This window comes from Silurus aristotelis (genome assembly GCF_946808225.1).
Source record: "Silurus aristotelis genome assembly, chromosome: 17".
NCBI lineage: Eukaryota > Metazoa > Chordata > Actinopteri > Siluriformes > Siluridae > Silurus > Silurus aristotelis.
Window position 1 is genome coordinate 2,416,731 of NC_139590.1, and position 14,825 is coordinate 2,431,555.

Genomic DNA, 14,825 nt, shown 5'->3' on the forward strand with positions numbered 1-14,825 from the left:
AGTTGATGTAAAAAGACTTGAATGTGACTCTCAGCACACTGATCTATTAATAGATTGATATTAATGACTCAAACACTGATTGATTTCTAAACGAGTGTAAAACCGAGCGTGCGCTCGACCCTGATTGGTGGATCGCTGCATGTTTGAACAGTTACGTTTTTATCCTCGTAAATAAAAAGAGAGGACTGATTTCGCAAAATGTAGTTGAGTAAAAATAAATGTTTGACTTTGAAGTTACAGTAAAAGTCTCCCAAACTGGAAACACTTCAGTAAAGTAAAGCATCGAGTTCAAATCCCACCCACACCAAGCTGACATTCATGGGCCCCTGAGCAAGGCCCTTAACCCCGTAGCTGCTCAGCTGTATGAATAAAAACGAATGCAACTGGTTGTGGATGAGGGCGTCTGCCAAATACACTACGGAGGTGAACGATACACGAAAAATCTACTCAAGTACAGTAACGAATTACATTTACTACCTTACTGTACTCTCACTTGGCTGCTGAGCTGCAACGTGATTGGCCGAGTGGATAAAAAAGTTTGACAGCTTTTTGAAATGCTGCACTTTTTTTTTTTTAATCAGCTGTGATGGAGAAAATCCCAGATTAAATCACTTTGCAAAAGCTTTTTTATCTTGTAGAAAACGTGAATGCAGTGTAGATTTGCTCAATAGGGATTTTGTGATTTTTTTTGTTTTGTTTACCTTTTTAAATCAGGTTATGTATATATATATATAAAAAAAAAAATACAATTTTGACGTGATCAGAAACGCACACAAAAAACATCAGTCTTTAATAAAGATTATTTTCATCATCCAGTTCATGATACAAGAGAAACCATATTTGTGCGTTTGAAGGTGTAACACGTGTCGGAGCAGAACAGAACAGAATAGGACAGAACAGGACGACGTCTTTGTGCTGGACGTCGTGTCGCTTTGACGCGTCTCGAGACGTCTGAAATGATGCGGCTCGTTGGCAGTGAAAGTTCGCAGGCAGTGTCCTCACGTTGTCACGCTCCACGTTGACGGAACACGAAGAAAGAACGTTCGGAGGAAGCGAAACACGTCGCGATTGGATTTTCTGTGCAAGTCGCGTGCATAGTCAAAGTGAAACGTGGAAGTCTTTCAAGCGATTTGATTCGTTTTTTTTTTGTTTTTGTTTTTTTTGAGGAGGAGGTATTGCACACGGGTACAGTGATGATTCGTTGACGCGGGACTACAGCGGAAAGCCGGACTGGAAGGAAGCGAGACGTGTAGCTTTGAAATCCTCATGATGGTGACAGTTCAAGGGGTAAAAGTCTGCGCTCGGGATCGAATGTAAGAACCGTGATATGTCGCAAATCTGTGACGAAGTTCAAAGGCTGGTTTGGTGATCGTATGCAGCAACTTCTTGTCTTGGAAGGAGGAAAAAAAATGAACTCTTTCACCAGCAGACTCGCTGCAGTCTTGACTGTGGCGTTGGATCCCGGCGTGTCCGGCGTCACTCACGTGCTCCTTGGGGGGGCGCTGCTACCGGAAGAGTGATTGTCTCACAGAGGCAGTGGTGTTGTAGGCGGCGGTGGATGATAAAGAAAATCCGAGGCAGTGTCGTGGTTGTGTGAATGAGGCAGTGTAAGAATTTCTTTGATTGCACAGAAAAAGATATGAAAAATGTGAACATGCTGAAATTGTACTTAAACTGCCGATGGTCAAATACACTATATGGCCAAAGGTTTGTGGAGAACGGACCATCAAATCCATGCTTTGTGAACGTCCCATTCCAAATCCCTGTTTGCTCTTATAATAACCATCTTCTGGCGAGATGTTCCCCTGGATTTTGTGAAGCTTCATTAAGCTACAAACTTCTTCAAATGATGTATGTGAGAAGGTGAAGAGGCCATGGGGTGTGGTGAGAGCTTCCACACACTTCCAACCTATGAAAAGCATATCTTCATGAAACCGGCTTTGTGCACAGGGGCATCTTCATGCTGGTTCTGGTCTCATTGTTCAGATGAGGGAAAAGTTTTAATGCTGAAGCAAACAAAAACATCTTGTGGTAACAGTTTGGAGAAAACCCACATCGGGTTGTAATGATCAGATGTCCACAAACATTTGACCTTATAGTGTGTTCATCAGGAGCAGACAAATCAGTAGCTTTGGGCTTCATGTAAAACTAGATTTAAACTGTTATCATAATAGGATATGAACGATGTCTCGGTGAATCGCAGCTGTACCGCACGCCATCGGCTACCAGCGCTCAGGTTTCCCAGGCAACCAAACACCAATCCGAAGAAACAATGCAGCCAGATAACGAATCTGATTTGTCCACTCCTGAGTTACTTTTAATCCGGATTCTCCTTCAGCGCTAATCTCTATTAACATTGCGTAATAACGCGTTTGTTCGAGCCCATAATGACTCCCGTGCTCATCTACGCTCGAGTGGGTCGAACGGCGTGACCACGTCACCGGAACATCCACGACGATCGCCAGACTGCGAGCAGAACTGAACCGTGTTCGACTCGCGGGACAAAGACGAAGCAGAAATGCGAGTTTGTTTGTTTTTTTTCCTGCATCAACACAAATTCTTTTCAATCATCGAATGATACTCGAATGTTCATATATTCCGTAAGAAAACAAAAACACAAAAAAAAAAAAAAAAGAAAAGAAAATGTCCCTGATGACATTTGGACAGCGGACGTCCCGTGTCTCTAGATCGCCGTCTCCTCGTGAGGAAATCCGAAAAACGGCTCTATAAAGTTCATAGGGAAATGTTTTCTCGGAAACGTTCCACGATCTCACGTCCTTCTCGTGTCTCTGATTCGAATCAGATCAAGTCCGAGTTTTTGACCGAGCGTGCAAGCTGCTTTCGATCGGATCGGTACCTCGGCAGTACCACCAACCCGCACACCTGTAATGCGAGTGTGACTCAGGCTCAGCCGGTGTGTGTGTGTGTGTGTGTGTGTGTGTGTGTGTGTGTGTGTGTGTGTGTGTGTGTGTGTTTGAAGCTTGTAAATCAGCCACATTGTTCTAAAACCAGACCCTCAGACTGCACGTGTGTGTACAGAGTCATGGAGCAGGTTCAGGTCGATTATTCTTAACGTGTGTGTGTGTGTGTGTGTGTGTGTGTGTGTGTGTGTGTGTGTGTGTGTGTGTGAATAGGTGTGTGTATACGTATTCTTATGTGTGTGTGTGTGTGCGTGCGTGAGAGAGTGATATTCAGGGCGAGTGTGTCGATGGGCTGCTGTGTATTGAGCTGGGGGAGAGACTCGGGCTGCAGCTGCCTGGGGGGTTCCCGCTGCTGCCTTCTAATCCCTCAGAGTTCTCCAGCATCTCCTGGATGAGTGGAGGCATGGCCCCCGGGATCTCCATCTTCAGAGTGATCACTCGCTCTGCTCCTGGTGAACGACATAGAAAGATCATATTGTATAACTACATTAAACCTCTAAATGAGTTCAAATCCCACCCACACCAAGCTGCCACTCGTGGGCCCCTGAGCAAGGCCCTTAACCCCGTAGCTGCTCAGCTGTATGAATAAAACGAATGTAACTGGCCGTGGATGAGGGCGTCTGCATTAATATAAAGAAAATGTCTGCGGTTTGGTCGTGTGTGTGTTCAATTTCCTCGTGTGTAAAATCGTGCTCTTCACCTTTAGCACTGATGCTCCTGAGGTCTGTGATCTTCATCAGCATCTTGGGGAACATGTGTGGTTTATGAGGCCTCCTCTTCCTCACGTAGATCTTCAACGCTTCCAGTAGCGGCTCCTGCAGGACATCGACCTTGTCCGACTCCTCCAGGTCCTGGCGATCTGTAAAGAAAGAGACTCGTGACGGCTTCCGTCTAGAGACATGAAACTACTCAGCGGTGAATAGTGTTGTTGGACCCGCCCCCCAAACATGATTGGTTAATGATGATGACAAAATAAATTGAAATCGATGACGGCAAAAAATCCCTACGGGGCAACAAAAGTAAGTGTTATTAAAATAAAACAGTTGCAGAAATATTTTGCGCATAATGAATTAATTGACAGCCGGTCAGTAAAAGACTATTGGGGTATAAATAGTGTATCTTAGAGAGGCAGAGTCTTTCAGAGGTAAAGATGGGCGGAGCTTTACCAATCTGTGAAAGACTGCGTCTACAAACTGTGGAAATCAAATTGAATGTCTGGGTGCTAAAATGAGCTGTGAAAACATTTGGCGCATCATGAAACAAAAAACACAACAAAGGAAACCCAGAACTGTAGAGCAGGTAGAATCCTGTATCACATATGGAGCAACATTTCTCCTCCAAAACTTCAGCAGCTGGTCTCCTCAGTCCCCAGATGTATAGGGACAGAAGACGTGATGCTACACAGTGGGAAACACGGCCCTTTAACATCTTTTAAAGTGTTGCAGCCATCAAATTCAAACTGACCTTATTTTTTTTCTTTAAAATGTTATAGAGTCTCAGTTTAAACATTTGACGTGTGTTTTTGTTTTTATTGTGAATAAATTATCTGTTTTTATTATTTACATTTCACACAATCTTTATAGAATTGGGGTATTCGGTGTAAGGAATCAACGTAGGGAACACTCAGGGGGCGGGGCTAGCGGCACAGGATTGTGCTGAGCCTTTGCCCATTTACACAGACACTACATTAGAAAGAGGATATCCAGAGTGTTGTATGCATCATCCAGAGTGTTGTATGTATCATGTATGTTCATTTGCGCTTCATACATGGGTGCAGTAACACAATCTCGGCTGTAATCTGCCTGAAAACTCGTTTTCACTCCAGTCTCCAGCTCACGGCTGCTGGTCGATACTCAGAGTGGTGTGGTGGAGTGAAGCCCTGCAGTACCTCCACACAGCAGGCAGATGGCGCTGAGCAGGCCCGTCTCGGCGTCGTCCATCTCCAGCGGCAGCAGCTGATTGGCGAAGGCGAACACGAGATCGGTGAGTGGCCCGAAGCCGGCGTTGTGCATCTGCGTCCGGTTCAGCGTCAGTCCGTCCGAAAACGTCATGGTGTCCTGATCCGGAGTGTAGCGTGTGCAGATCCGCAGAATCTGGCGAAGGACAGGGAAGGGGGACAGAGACGTGAGAACAATCACGTGTGTATGGATACCAGGAGACACTTTCGAATTCTGCTCTCTCAAGTTTCAGAAATATAAATTAATAAACAAATAGAAGCGATTTCAAACATCAAACACTCATCAAAGGGGTCTCCCACAGCAGGGGTGTCCCTGACCAGACCACCATGCAGTCAACAAGTGTGTAAGACAACTTTTATTTATCTTTTTAAATTTGAAATGAATGGCGAAAGCGACCTTCGTTAAAAAAAAACAGTCTGCATTATACATTTATTTTGGGATTTCTATACGTGAAATAAGACATTGCTCACCCCCCACCCCCCCACCCCCTGCGCTTAACCAAAATGGTACGATCCTCGTTTCATAAAACCTCTGCGAAGATTCCACAGATCACATGACAATCTTGCGGGTTTTTTTGTTTCAATAGCTGCAATTATGTTTCATGTAAAACAAAAAATTTGTGACAGAGATACTAAAACATTAAATGCATCTAGAAAAGGATAAAAACTAACGCCACACGTTTTTTTTACTAAATAAAAAATGTCAGACTGTTGTGGAGGAAGGGAAAGGAATGTGTGTGTGTGTGTGTGTGTGTGTGTGTGTGTGTGTGTGTGTGTGTGTGTCCCTTACCAGGATGTCGAGGCAGGCTGCTTTGAGCAGTGTGATCTGATCGGCGATGGTCAGCGTGGTGAAACCCGGCAGCTGTTTGGCGAATTCCACCGTTTTGATGATGCACTTAGTGGACAGTTCGCTGAATTTGTCCCACAGATTCACATCCAGAGCGACTCGATGATCAGCGCTGTTATTCTACATGATGGAGAAAAAAGAAAAGAAAAAAAAAAACACCTCATACCAGAGCTTGATGGTGGACTCAAAGTTTGGACAGAACCGGTGCCCTCTGCTGGCAAGTCTCACTCACCGTGGTGTATTTTCCAAGCTGGCACAGTGAAGGAAACGTCTCCTGGTGAGCTTTTCTCACGCGCTCGATCATCTGCTCCGTGTCGGCACTCAAGACGTAGCTCTCCGAGCACTCCGGCTTCTTCTCCTCCTTCTTCTTCTTGTTCCGGTCGTTCCGCACCGCTGTGAGAAAAAAAGAGGAAAATTAAAGTTACTTACTGCTTCAACCAGGAAGAACCGTGTAAAGCAAATAACACAACACACTGGTTCGAAATCAGAGGTCATGTTGGGAAGCTTGTAGACCCCTGACCAGATGTGCTTCTTTTTTGAACATCTCATTCCACAATTAGTTTCCATTTACTAATTCATTCAAGAGATCTTCCACACCTTCCAACCCATGTCAAGCAGAGCTTCATTTGTGCACAGACGCATCATCATGCTGGAGCTGATTAGGGTTTCAAGTGATCGGAAAATGCAACACTTCTGCGTCCAACTTTGCGGGGAACCGTTTGGGGGAAGAACCACATACGCCAGCGAAAGTCAGGTGTTCCAGTTTATCGCCCAGGAGAAAACTCATTCATCTAAAAACTACACTTATCTACCTCCAGATCTGCACCACCGCACACAAGTGAACGGTCATTACACGCTTTAACACTAGATGGCGCCAAAACCCCTATTGTGCTGCAGGATTCCCAGCTCAGTCCTGAGAGCATCTCCAGCAGCTCCTGCACCATCAGTGTGTAAGTGATGTAACTATGATGAAAGAACACTTTAATGCAGAAGAAATAAGAGGAAAATCAGGTAAGGAGCGAGGCAACGACGCAGAGTGGGTGAGGACAAGAAATCACACAAACAAACACACACACACAGTACATAAATCATACATATGTGCAGTTATTACACTTACATTATTATAGTTGGCCACCCTACACAAACACACACACACACACACACACAAACAACGGTATACACACCATACACAAATTCGACTTGCTACACACACATACATAAACATACACAAACACAAAAGTACATCCATCATACACAACTATAGAGTTCCATTATTACAATTCAACTGGGGCACACACACACACACACACACACACACACACACACACACACACACACACACACACACACACACACACACACACACACACACACCCCGCTGGCAGATGAAGCTGTTAATATAAATGATGAACGATGTCTGTGTGCTGCTCTAATCGAATCTGGTCACATGACACAACACAGCACAAAGCATATTCTCTCCTGCTGTCTTGCTCGGTGTGTGTGTGTGTGTGTGTGTGTGTGTGTGTGTGTGTGTGTGTGTGTGTGTGTGTGTGTGCTTTTTGTATCAGATACACACACACACACAGCACGTCAGTAAGCGATCTGTATGGCCACACACAGCGTGTAACACTCAGCTAACACACTTAACACCTCCTCTGCGTTTTCTCTTCCCTCCTCGTTATTCTGTTCATATCTCTGCAGTCACGTTCTATTCTTATCCCTCACGTGAATTTATTCCTCCTTCTTTCATTCTTTCCAAAGTCTCACGTGTTCCGTCTGGTTTGAATTCTTTTTCCTTTTCCCCTTTTTTATTCTTTCGCTCTTTTTTCCTCTCTCCCTCGTAGGATTTGTCTTGATTCGTCCGCATCGTCTCTCCATGCTGCTGTCTTTGTTGTCATCCGATTGTTTTTTTTTTTTTTTTTTAAAAAAGGGGTTAAAAAAAACATGACTTGGAAAGGATGTGGAATACTACAGCTGATCCCGGGGGTTGCCAGATTGGTTCTGAAAACCCTTTCTTAATTCTCTCTGTAATAAAACATTTGATTTTCTAATTTATAAAAAATAAAAAAAATAAACAATTGTTTCTCATTTCATCTCACAGCTATTTAGCAAGCAGTAGGTTTCCTCTATTGTTTTTTTGATCGGTTTTTATCTGTTAAAGCTCAACAAGCCGCTGATGAAGGAAGACTGGACGGGTTTGAGGTGACGGTGAAGGAAAAGAGGACACACGGGAAAACTCACAGCCATTCTGGACAATAAACAGCAACGTTTGTGTTTCCTCGTCTCTATATTCTTGTACCTCTCTCTGTCTTCCCCTTCCTTCTACTCTCTCTCCTTCTCTCTTTTTGCCCCCCCCTCTCTCTCTTTCTCTGAAATATTTCAGGTTCCTCTCCCAGCTCTTGGAGGAGTGCAAACATTCCTCAGTGTGTTTCAGTGCTGTGTGGAGGTCGGTATCAGCAGCCAGGTCATAAAGATACACAGTTACCACTAACACCAAGAACACCACCTCCAACACCAACACTACCAGTTTCTTCAACACTACCACTATTACCAACACCAAAACACTAACACCATTAACAGCACAAAGACACCAACACAACCAAGACATCACCACCACCACAAATACATCACCACCACCATCAGGACATCAACACCACCACCATCACCACCATCAAGACACCCCCATGAAGCCACCACCACCACCAAGACACCACCAACATCAAGACACCACCACCACCAAGACACCACCATGAAGACACCACCACCACCAAGACACCACCATCAAGACATTACTATCACCAAGACACCACCACCAAGACCAAGACACCACCACCATCAAGACATCACTATCACCATCAAGTTACCACCAAGACACCACCAACATCAAGACACCACCATCAAGACATTACTGTCACCAAGACACCACCACCACCACCATCAAGACATCACTATCACCATCAATTTACCACCAAGACATCAACACCACCACCAAGACACCACCACCACCAAGACATTACTATCACCAAGACAATACCACAACCATCAAGACAAACACAGACCCCCACACCACCACATCCCCAAGAGTCAGTTATTATTATTAGCACATGAACAGGTCTTTTTTATTCAGAGTAAATGTTTCTCCCACAGAGGAAATAAATGGAGAAAATTATCGTTTAGCTTTGGTGCATTTTCAGTGTTCTCACTGTAGTGAACATCTAGAGCTTCAGACGTTACAGTTTCATCTCTGTCAAGTTCCTGAATGAATCGAAACACTCGGACTTCAAACGTCTCTTTGAAACCAGCTGTAAGAAGCGAAAGTTCGATCGTGTCGGAATTCCTCCTTGAACGCTCTTCTGAAGTCCGACTTCGGCAAACCGCTCCAAACCTCAACACAGTTCCTTTGGCTGTTAGCAAACAGGAAACTATTTTTAGTAGACCTTCACATCACTGTTCAAACTGCTCTTCATCTCCATCATTTAACCATGCCATCGTTTCCTTCATGCCCTGGCGCTCGCTCTCAAATGGAACTTGTTCAAACTGTGACTTGCACTGCGAATGTAAATCCAGTGCTATTACAACACACACACACACACACACACACACACACACACACACACACCTCCAACTGTGGAAGTGATCTGCCCGAGGCTTCTCCTCCTCTGCACATATTCATCTCTCTGGAGAGAGCGAGGTGCCAGTGTGGGCCGTGGAAACCCATCTAATGGAACCATTAAAGAACTATTAGTGCAGAGAAGCTCATTTTTCACCCCACACACACACACACACACACACACACACACACACACACACACACACACACACACACACCGATCGAGAGTCGCTTCTGCATATTAAACAGGAACTCGTAAACACTTGCAGGGCTGCGCGAGGAGAACGGATCAACGCGTCTGAAGAAAGATTTCGGCGTGTGGTGGAACCCAGGATGTGAAAGGAAGAGAAAAGAGAGAGACGTTCCTCACGACAGGAACGCAAACAAAAACACACGTTCAGCTCCGTTTCTTTAGTTCGTGCAAAGAAAATGGGGGAAAAAAGTAGATCTTAATGAAAACTGATGATGATCTTCTCAAAAGATCTCACTATCCTTTTATTTTATAGATCAGATTCAGAGTACTGAAGCTACCTGTGGATATTACACACACACACACACACACACACACACACACACACACACACACACACACACACACACCGCTCTGCAGGACATGTCTTTCATGACTTCTCCAGCCACATGTGGTTCTTCCACAAACTGTTCCCACCTGAAGGCCTGATGTTCAGACGCATTTGTTGGCAATGAAATTTTGCCTTCACTTGAAACGTGCGTGACGACGACTATTTTAATGATCCAGTATTCTGCCGATTATTTCACTGATTAATCGAGTAATCGGATATGAAGCACTTTTTCTTCATCAAAGATCAAAACTGAACAGAAGAGAAAAGACGGGACTCTGCAAATGTCATTAGTTTCCTTTTAAAGAAAAAATTTTATTTAAATTTTAAAAAGAATATCTGTGAAAACTAAACCCATTTAGTGCATTTAATTGCCAAAAACAAATATATATATAAAAGATAAATCAAAATGTAAATTCCAGGTTACTCTAATGAACTGTATGAAGTTTTCTTTGTTTTAGTTTGAAATGATCCCAAATTTTGGGGAAATTTGTCGTTGTTCTTTGGCCTGAATCCTGTGGAAACTCGTTTTATCGCCACAAATTCTGCCTTTGTTTCTCGGAAACATCTGACATTTCTGGTGCATCCGGTGGTGACCATGTTGTGGTCCTGAAGTGTGAAGCTGTAGGTGTATGAACGAGGTTCCTCTGCTTCTGCGTCATGTTCCCTCTCCCACAGAGCTGTTTGTTACTGGAGTTCTCTCCAGGGATCAGAGGATTAGTTTGATAGCATGCGATTCTATCGATTGGAGCTGATTTCATTGTTAATGTGTAAAACTTTCACGCACTGCAGAGTGGTGGCGCTGCCCGACTGGCAAAAAAAAATAAAAAAATAAAAAATTGTGAGAAAAAAACAAGGTTCCACGTGAGTCTTCTCCTCTGCCCTCACGGTTTTCTCCCCGTTCCTCCATTTTTTCGCTCTGCGGCACCTTCTGTGTTTACCTGTCCAGAGCGCTCCAGAGTTTAGCAGGTGGTGCGCCAGTAATAACGGTCCGTGGGGAAACACGGTGCTCCGTGTGGAGTTGATTCAAATAATTTAAATCAGAAGCTTGTTTATTAAAGCCTTCACACACACACACACACACACTACTGCATATGACCACCCTCTAATCAGTGTGTGATGAGTTTAGCATATGGATGAAGACTGACAACAAAAAAAACCTCAGCTTCTGTGAAGGCTTTAGAGGGCAGCTGGGGGCAAAACAGGGGCAAAGCAGGATCAAAGAAAAGAGGTCAAAAGTCACCCAGGCTGGCAGGGGAGAGATGGAAGGGCTAATATGTTGATGGATAGCGGTCAACACACACACACACACACACACACACACACACACACACACACAGAAAGAAAAATGCATGTTTAGACTCCGCCCACAAGGTGGTAGAAGTGAGACTGCTGGTAGGACAGACAAAGACACACACACACACACACACACACACACACTTACACTCTTTAGACATGCCCACTTCCAGGCACTTCTGCAGGCGACAGTACTGACAGCGGTTGCGTGTGACCTTGTTGATGATGCAGTTCTTCTCTCGGTGGCACGTGTACAGCATGTTCTTCTGGATGCTTCTGCGGAAGAAACCCTACACACACACACACACACACACACACACACACACACACACACACACACACACACACGTCAGTAATTAAATAAACACTAACTGAGGCAGATGAGAACTTTGAGGCCAAAAGTTTGTGGACACCTGACCCCCATTTGCTCTTATAATTAGCTCCACTCTTTCTGTGGAGATTTGTGCAGCCCAAAGGGTGTAAGTGAACAGGTTCTGATGTTGGTGAGGTTAAAGGGAGGCCTAGGGTGCAGTCAACGTGAAAACTTTGTGAAAAGGTGTTTAAAAGGGTTGGCGCTCTATCACAGGAGATCTTCCAACCCATGGAAAGTAGATCTTTATGAAGCTGGATTTGTGCACAGGAGCATCATCATGCTGGAACAGGTTTGGATCTTCTAGTTCAAGTGAAGAACCACGTACAACTGGAGAAGTCAGGTGTTCCAATACTTTTGGTCATCAAGTGTATGTTCGTATTTAATAATAATTATTTTCTATTCATTTTTTAAGCTTGTGTGTGTGTGTGTGTGTGTGTGTGTGTGTGTGTGTGTGTGTGTGTGTGTGTGTGTGAGTGAGAGAGAGAGAATTCACAGAAAGCTGACGCATTGATAAAGCCGTGACAAAACTTGACTAAAAGCCCCAAAACTCATTCCCAAGTGTGAACTGGCAACCGATCAGCTTTAACACACACACACACACACACACACACACACACACACACACACACACACACACACACACCACTATCACATCTCAACGCATCACACCTTCACACATTTACTCGAGGAAATCGGATGAAAGTAAACACGGGACAGGAATTAGTCATGCAGTGTGTGTGTGTGTGTGTGTGTGTGTGTGTGTGTGTGTGTGTGTGTGTGTGTGTGTGAAAGAGAGACACACAAAGGAGTCTGCAAATGACCCTGCTGTGACCCCATGTGCAGGAGCTGAGTAGAGAAAAGAAGAGAAAAGCAATGAGAAGACTGGCTGAGGAAATGAAAGGATGGAGAGACAGCTGACAGAAGGGAGAGAAAAAATGAGGGATTAAAGAAAATACAAGATATGGGAACGAAGCCAAGAAGAAAATTCAAGAAGGAAGCAATAATCTGAGGTGACACAAGACAAGAGAAGAGAAGAGAAGAGAAGAGAAGAAAAGAGAAGAGAAGAGAAGAGAAGAGAAGAGAAGAGAAGAGAAGAGAAGAGAAGAGAAGAGAAGATGAATTTGGGAGAGGATGATATAATGAAAGAATGAGCTGAGAGGATGAGATGAAAGAGTGAAATGATGAGAATAAAATGATTAGATGATAAAATGATGGGAAGATGAGAAGATTAGAGAGTCTTTAAATGATTTGATGAAAGAAGGAGGAGATGAAAGGAATAGAGGATATGAGGATGTGAGAATGAAAGAATAAAATGATGAGAGGATGAGAATGAGAGGATGAGAGAATAAAAGGATGAGAGGATGCAGGATGAGAATGAGAGGATGAGAAAATAAAAGGATGAGAGGATGCAGGATGAGAATGAGAGGATGAGAAAATAAAAGGATGAGAGAAAGAGAATGAGAGGATGAGAGAATGCAGGATGGAGAGAAGACGTATTGCTGGGATTCTCAGCAGTAGGAAAACGAGTGGAAACACCGAGCATGAAAATTTAATGAGTTTGTGTTTGTATCTTGCTGAGTGAGTGTGTTTGTGTAGCGTGTACACACATCCCACAGCGCTCCCTGTGTGTGTGTGTGTGTGTGTGTGTGTGTGTGTGTGTGTGTGTGTGTGTGTGTGTGTGTGTGTGTGTGTGTGTGTGAGAACTCAGCACTAAACTCTACTCTCACCTTTCATAGACTGGAGAAGATAGAAAGAGGAGAGGATGAGAGAGAGAGAGTGAGAGGATGAAAAGACAAGAGGATGAGAAAGGAAGAGGATGGTAAGATGAAGTTGAGAGGAAGAGGATGGTAAGATGATTTGAGAGAAAGAGGATGGTAAGGTGATTTGAGAGGAAGATGAGGGTAAGATGATCTGAGAGGAAGAGAGAGCTGGAGGACCATGTAGAGGGAAGGGGTGCTCAATACTTTGATCGTGAAGGTGGTGTGGAAGATCACATGAGATTAGAAAACAGATATTTAGGTACATCATTATGACTTATTAGTAGCTCACATGCTGAAAAGTGTGTGCACCCCTGAGGAACATGATGATCAGAGTAACCATGGTGTGTGTGTGTGTGTGTGTGTGTGTGTGTGTGTGTGTGTGTGTGTGTGTGTGTGTGTGTGTGTGTGTGTGTGTGTGTGTGTGTGTGTGTGAATATGAACATTATGTGGAGGATTGCAGTTATATTTATTTGGTGTATTTATAGTGTGTGTGGTGAAACTGCGGGCTAAAAATAACCTGAGTAAGTGCTGAGAGGAAACTGAGAGAGAGCTGAGAAAGACCTTAGACAGAGCTTTAAGAGAGCAGTGAGAGAGGACAGAGAGCAGTGAGAGAGGACTGAATGAGCTGTGAGAAAGGACTGAGAAGGCTGTGAGACCGCTGTGAGAGATTTGAGAGAGCAGTGAGAGAGCTGTGAGCGAGTAGTAAGAACTTTGGGAAAGAGTTTAAAGAGAGCTGGTACCTTGCAGCCCTCACAGGCGCTGACTCCATAGTGATATCCTGATGATTTGTCTTGACAAACAAAGCAGGGTTTATAGACACGAGGAGGAGGCGGAGGAGATGGAGGACTTGGGACGATGTCCTCTGAACTGGAGCTCTGAGTGTCCACCGCTACAGAGACAGAGAGAGTTAGTCATGCATGAATACATGAATATTACACAATGCTATTAGTAATGTCAAAGAAACAGGGATAAAGTAAAGCTGTAAACAGATAAAGAAAGCCTGTGATTGGAAAAAAAAGCCTGTGACTGAGATGAAGGAAGCCTGTGATTGGGCAAAGGAAGCCTGTGATTGGCTGGCTTTGGTTTTAGACATTCACAATTCACAGACGTAGTGGAATTCAAACTCATGATCTCCTAAGGAAGATCTGGTCAGTATTACAGTATGATGATATCGTGATATCGATACTGCAATCAAATATGACATGATGTTTTACAGGATAATCAGAGGAATTTCTGATATTATTATTATCACCACCATTGTTATTGTTGTTATAGTTATTAATATTATTATTACATTTATATTTGTATGAGAGAGGAACAACACCTTCACAAATACATTCACACACAAAAAAAAAACACACAAATCTATAGACACACAAATACAATCACACACACAAGGTGAAACATGCACACACAAATACTCCCATAAACTCCACCCGGTCCCATACACCCCACCCAAATCTCACAAACCCCGCCCAGGTCA

The 14,825-nt window shown here is 43.9% G+C and overlaps 1 protein-coding gene across 2 annotated transcripts in view; it reads right to left on the reverse strand.

The window, feature by feature from the left end:
- Positions 1–760: 760 nt before the first annotated feature.
- rarab (retinoic acid receptor, alpha b) overlaps positions 761–14,825 on the reverse strand; it is an 80,650-nt gene continuing 66,585 nt past the window's right edge. For both annotated transcript variants that reach the window (XM_083567007.1, XM_083567008.1), the window contains 7 exons: positions 14,083–14,231; positions 11,358–11,499; positions 5,958–6,118; positions 5,669–5,845; positions 4,810–5,014; positions 3,622–3,780; positions 761–3,370 (listed from right to left, as the gene is read on the reverse strand). In XM_083567007.1, coding sequence (XP_083423133.1) covers positions 3,192–3,370; positions 3,622–3,780; positions 4,810–5,014; positions 5,669–5,845; positions 5,958–6,118; positions 11,358–11,499; positions 14,083–14,231 — 1,172 coding nt within the window. In that variant the 3' untranslated portion in view covers positions 761–3,191. The remainder of the gene's footprint in view (positions 3,371–3,621; positions 3,781–4,809; positions 5,015–5,668; positions 5,846–5,957; positions 6,119–11,357; positions 11,500–14,082; positions 14,232–14,825) is intronic.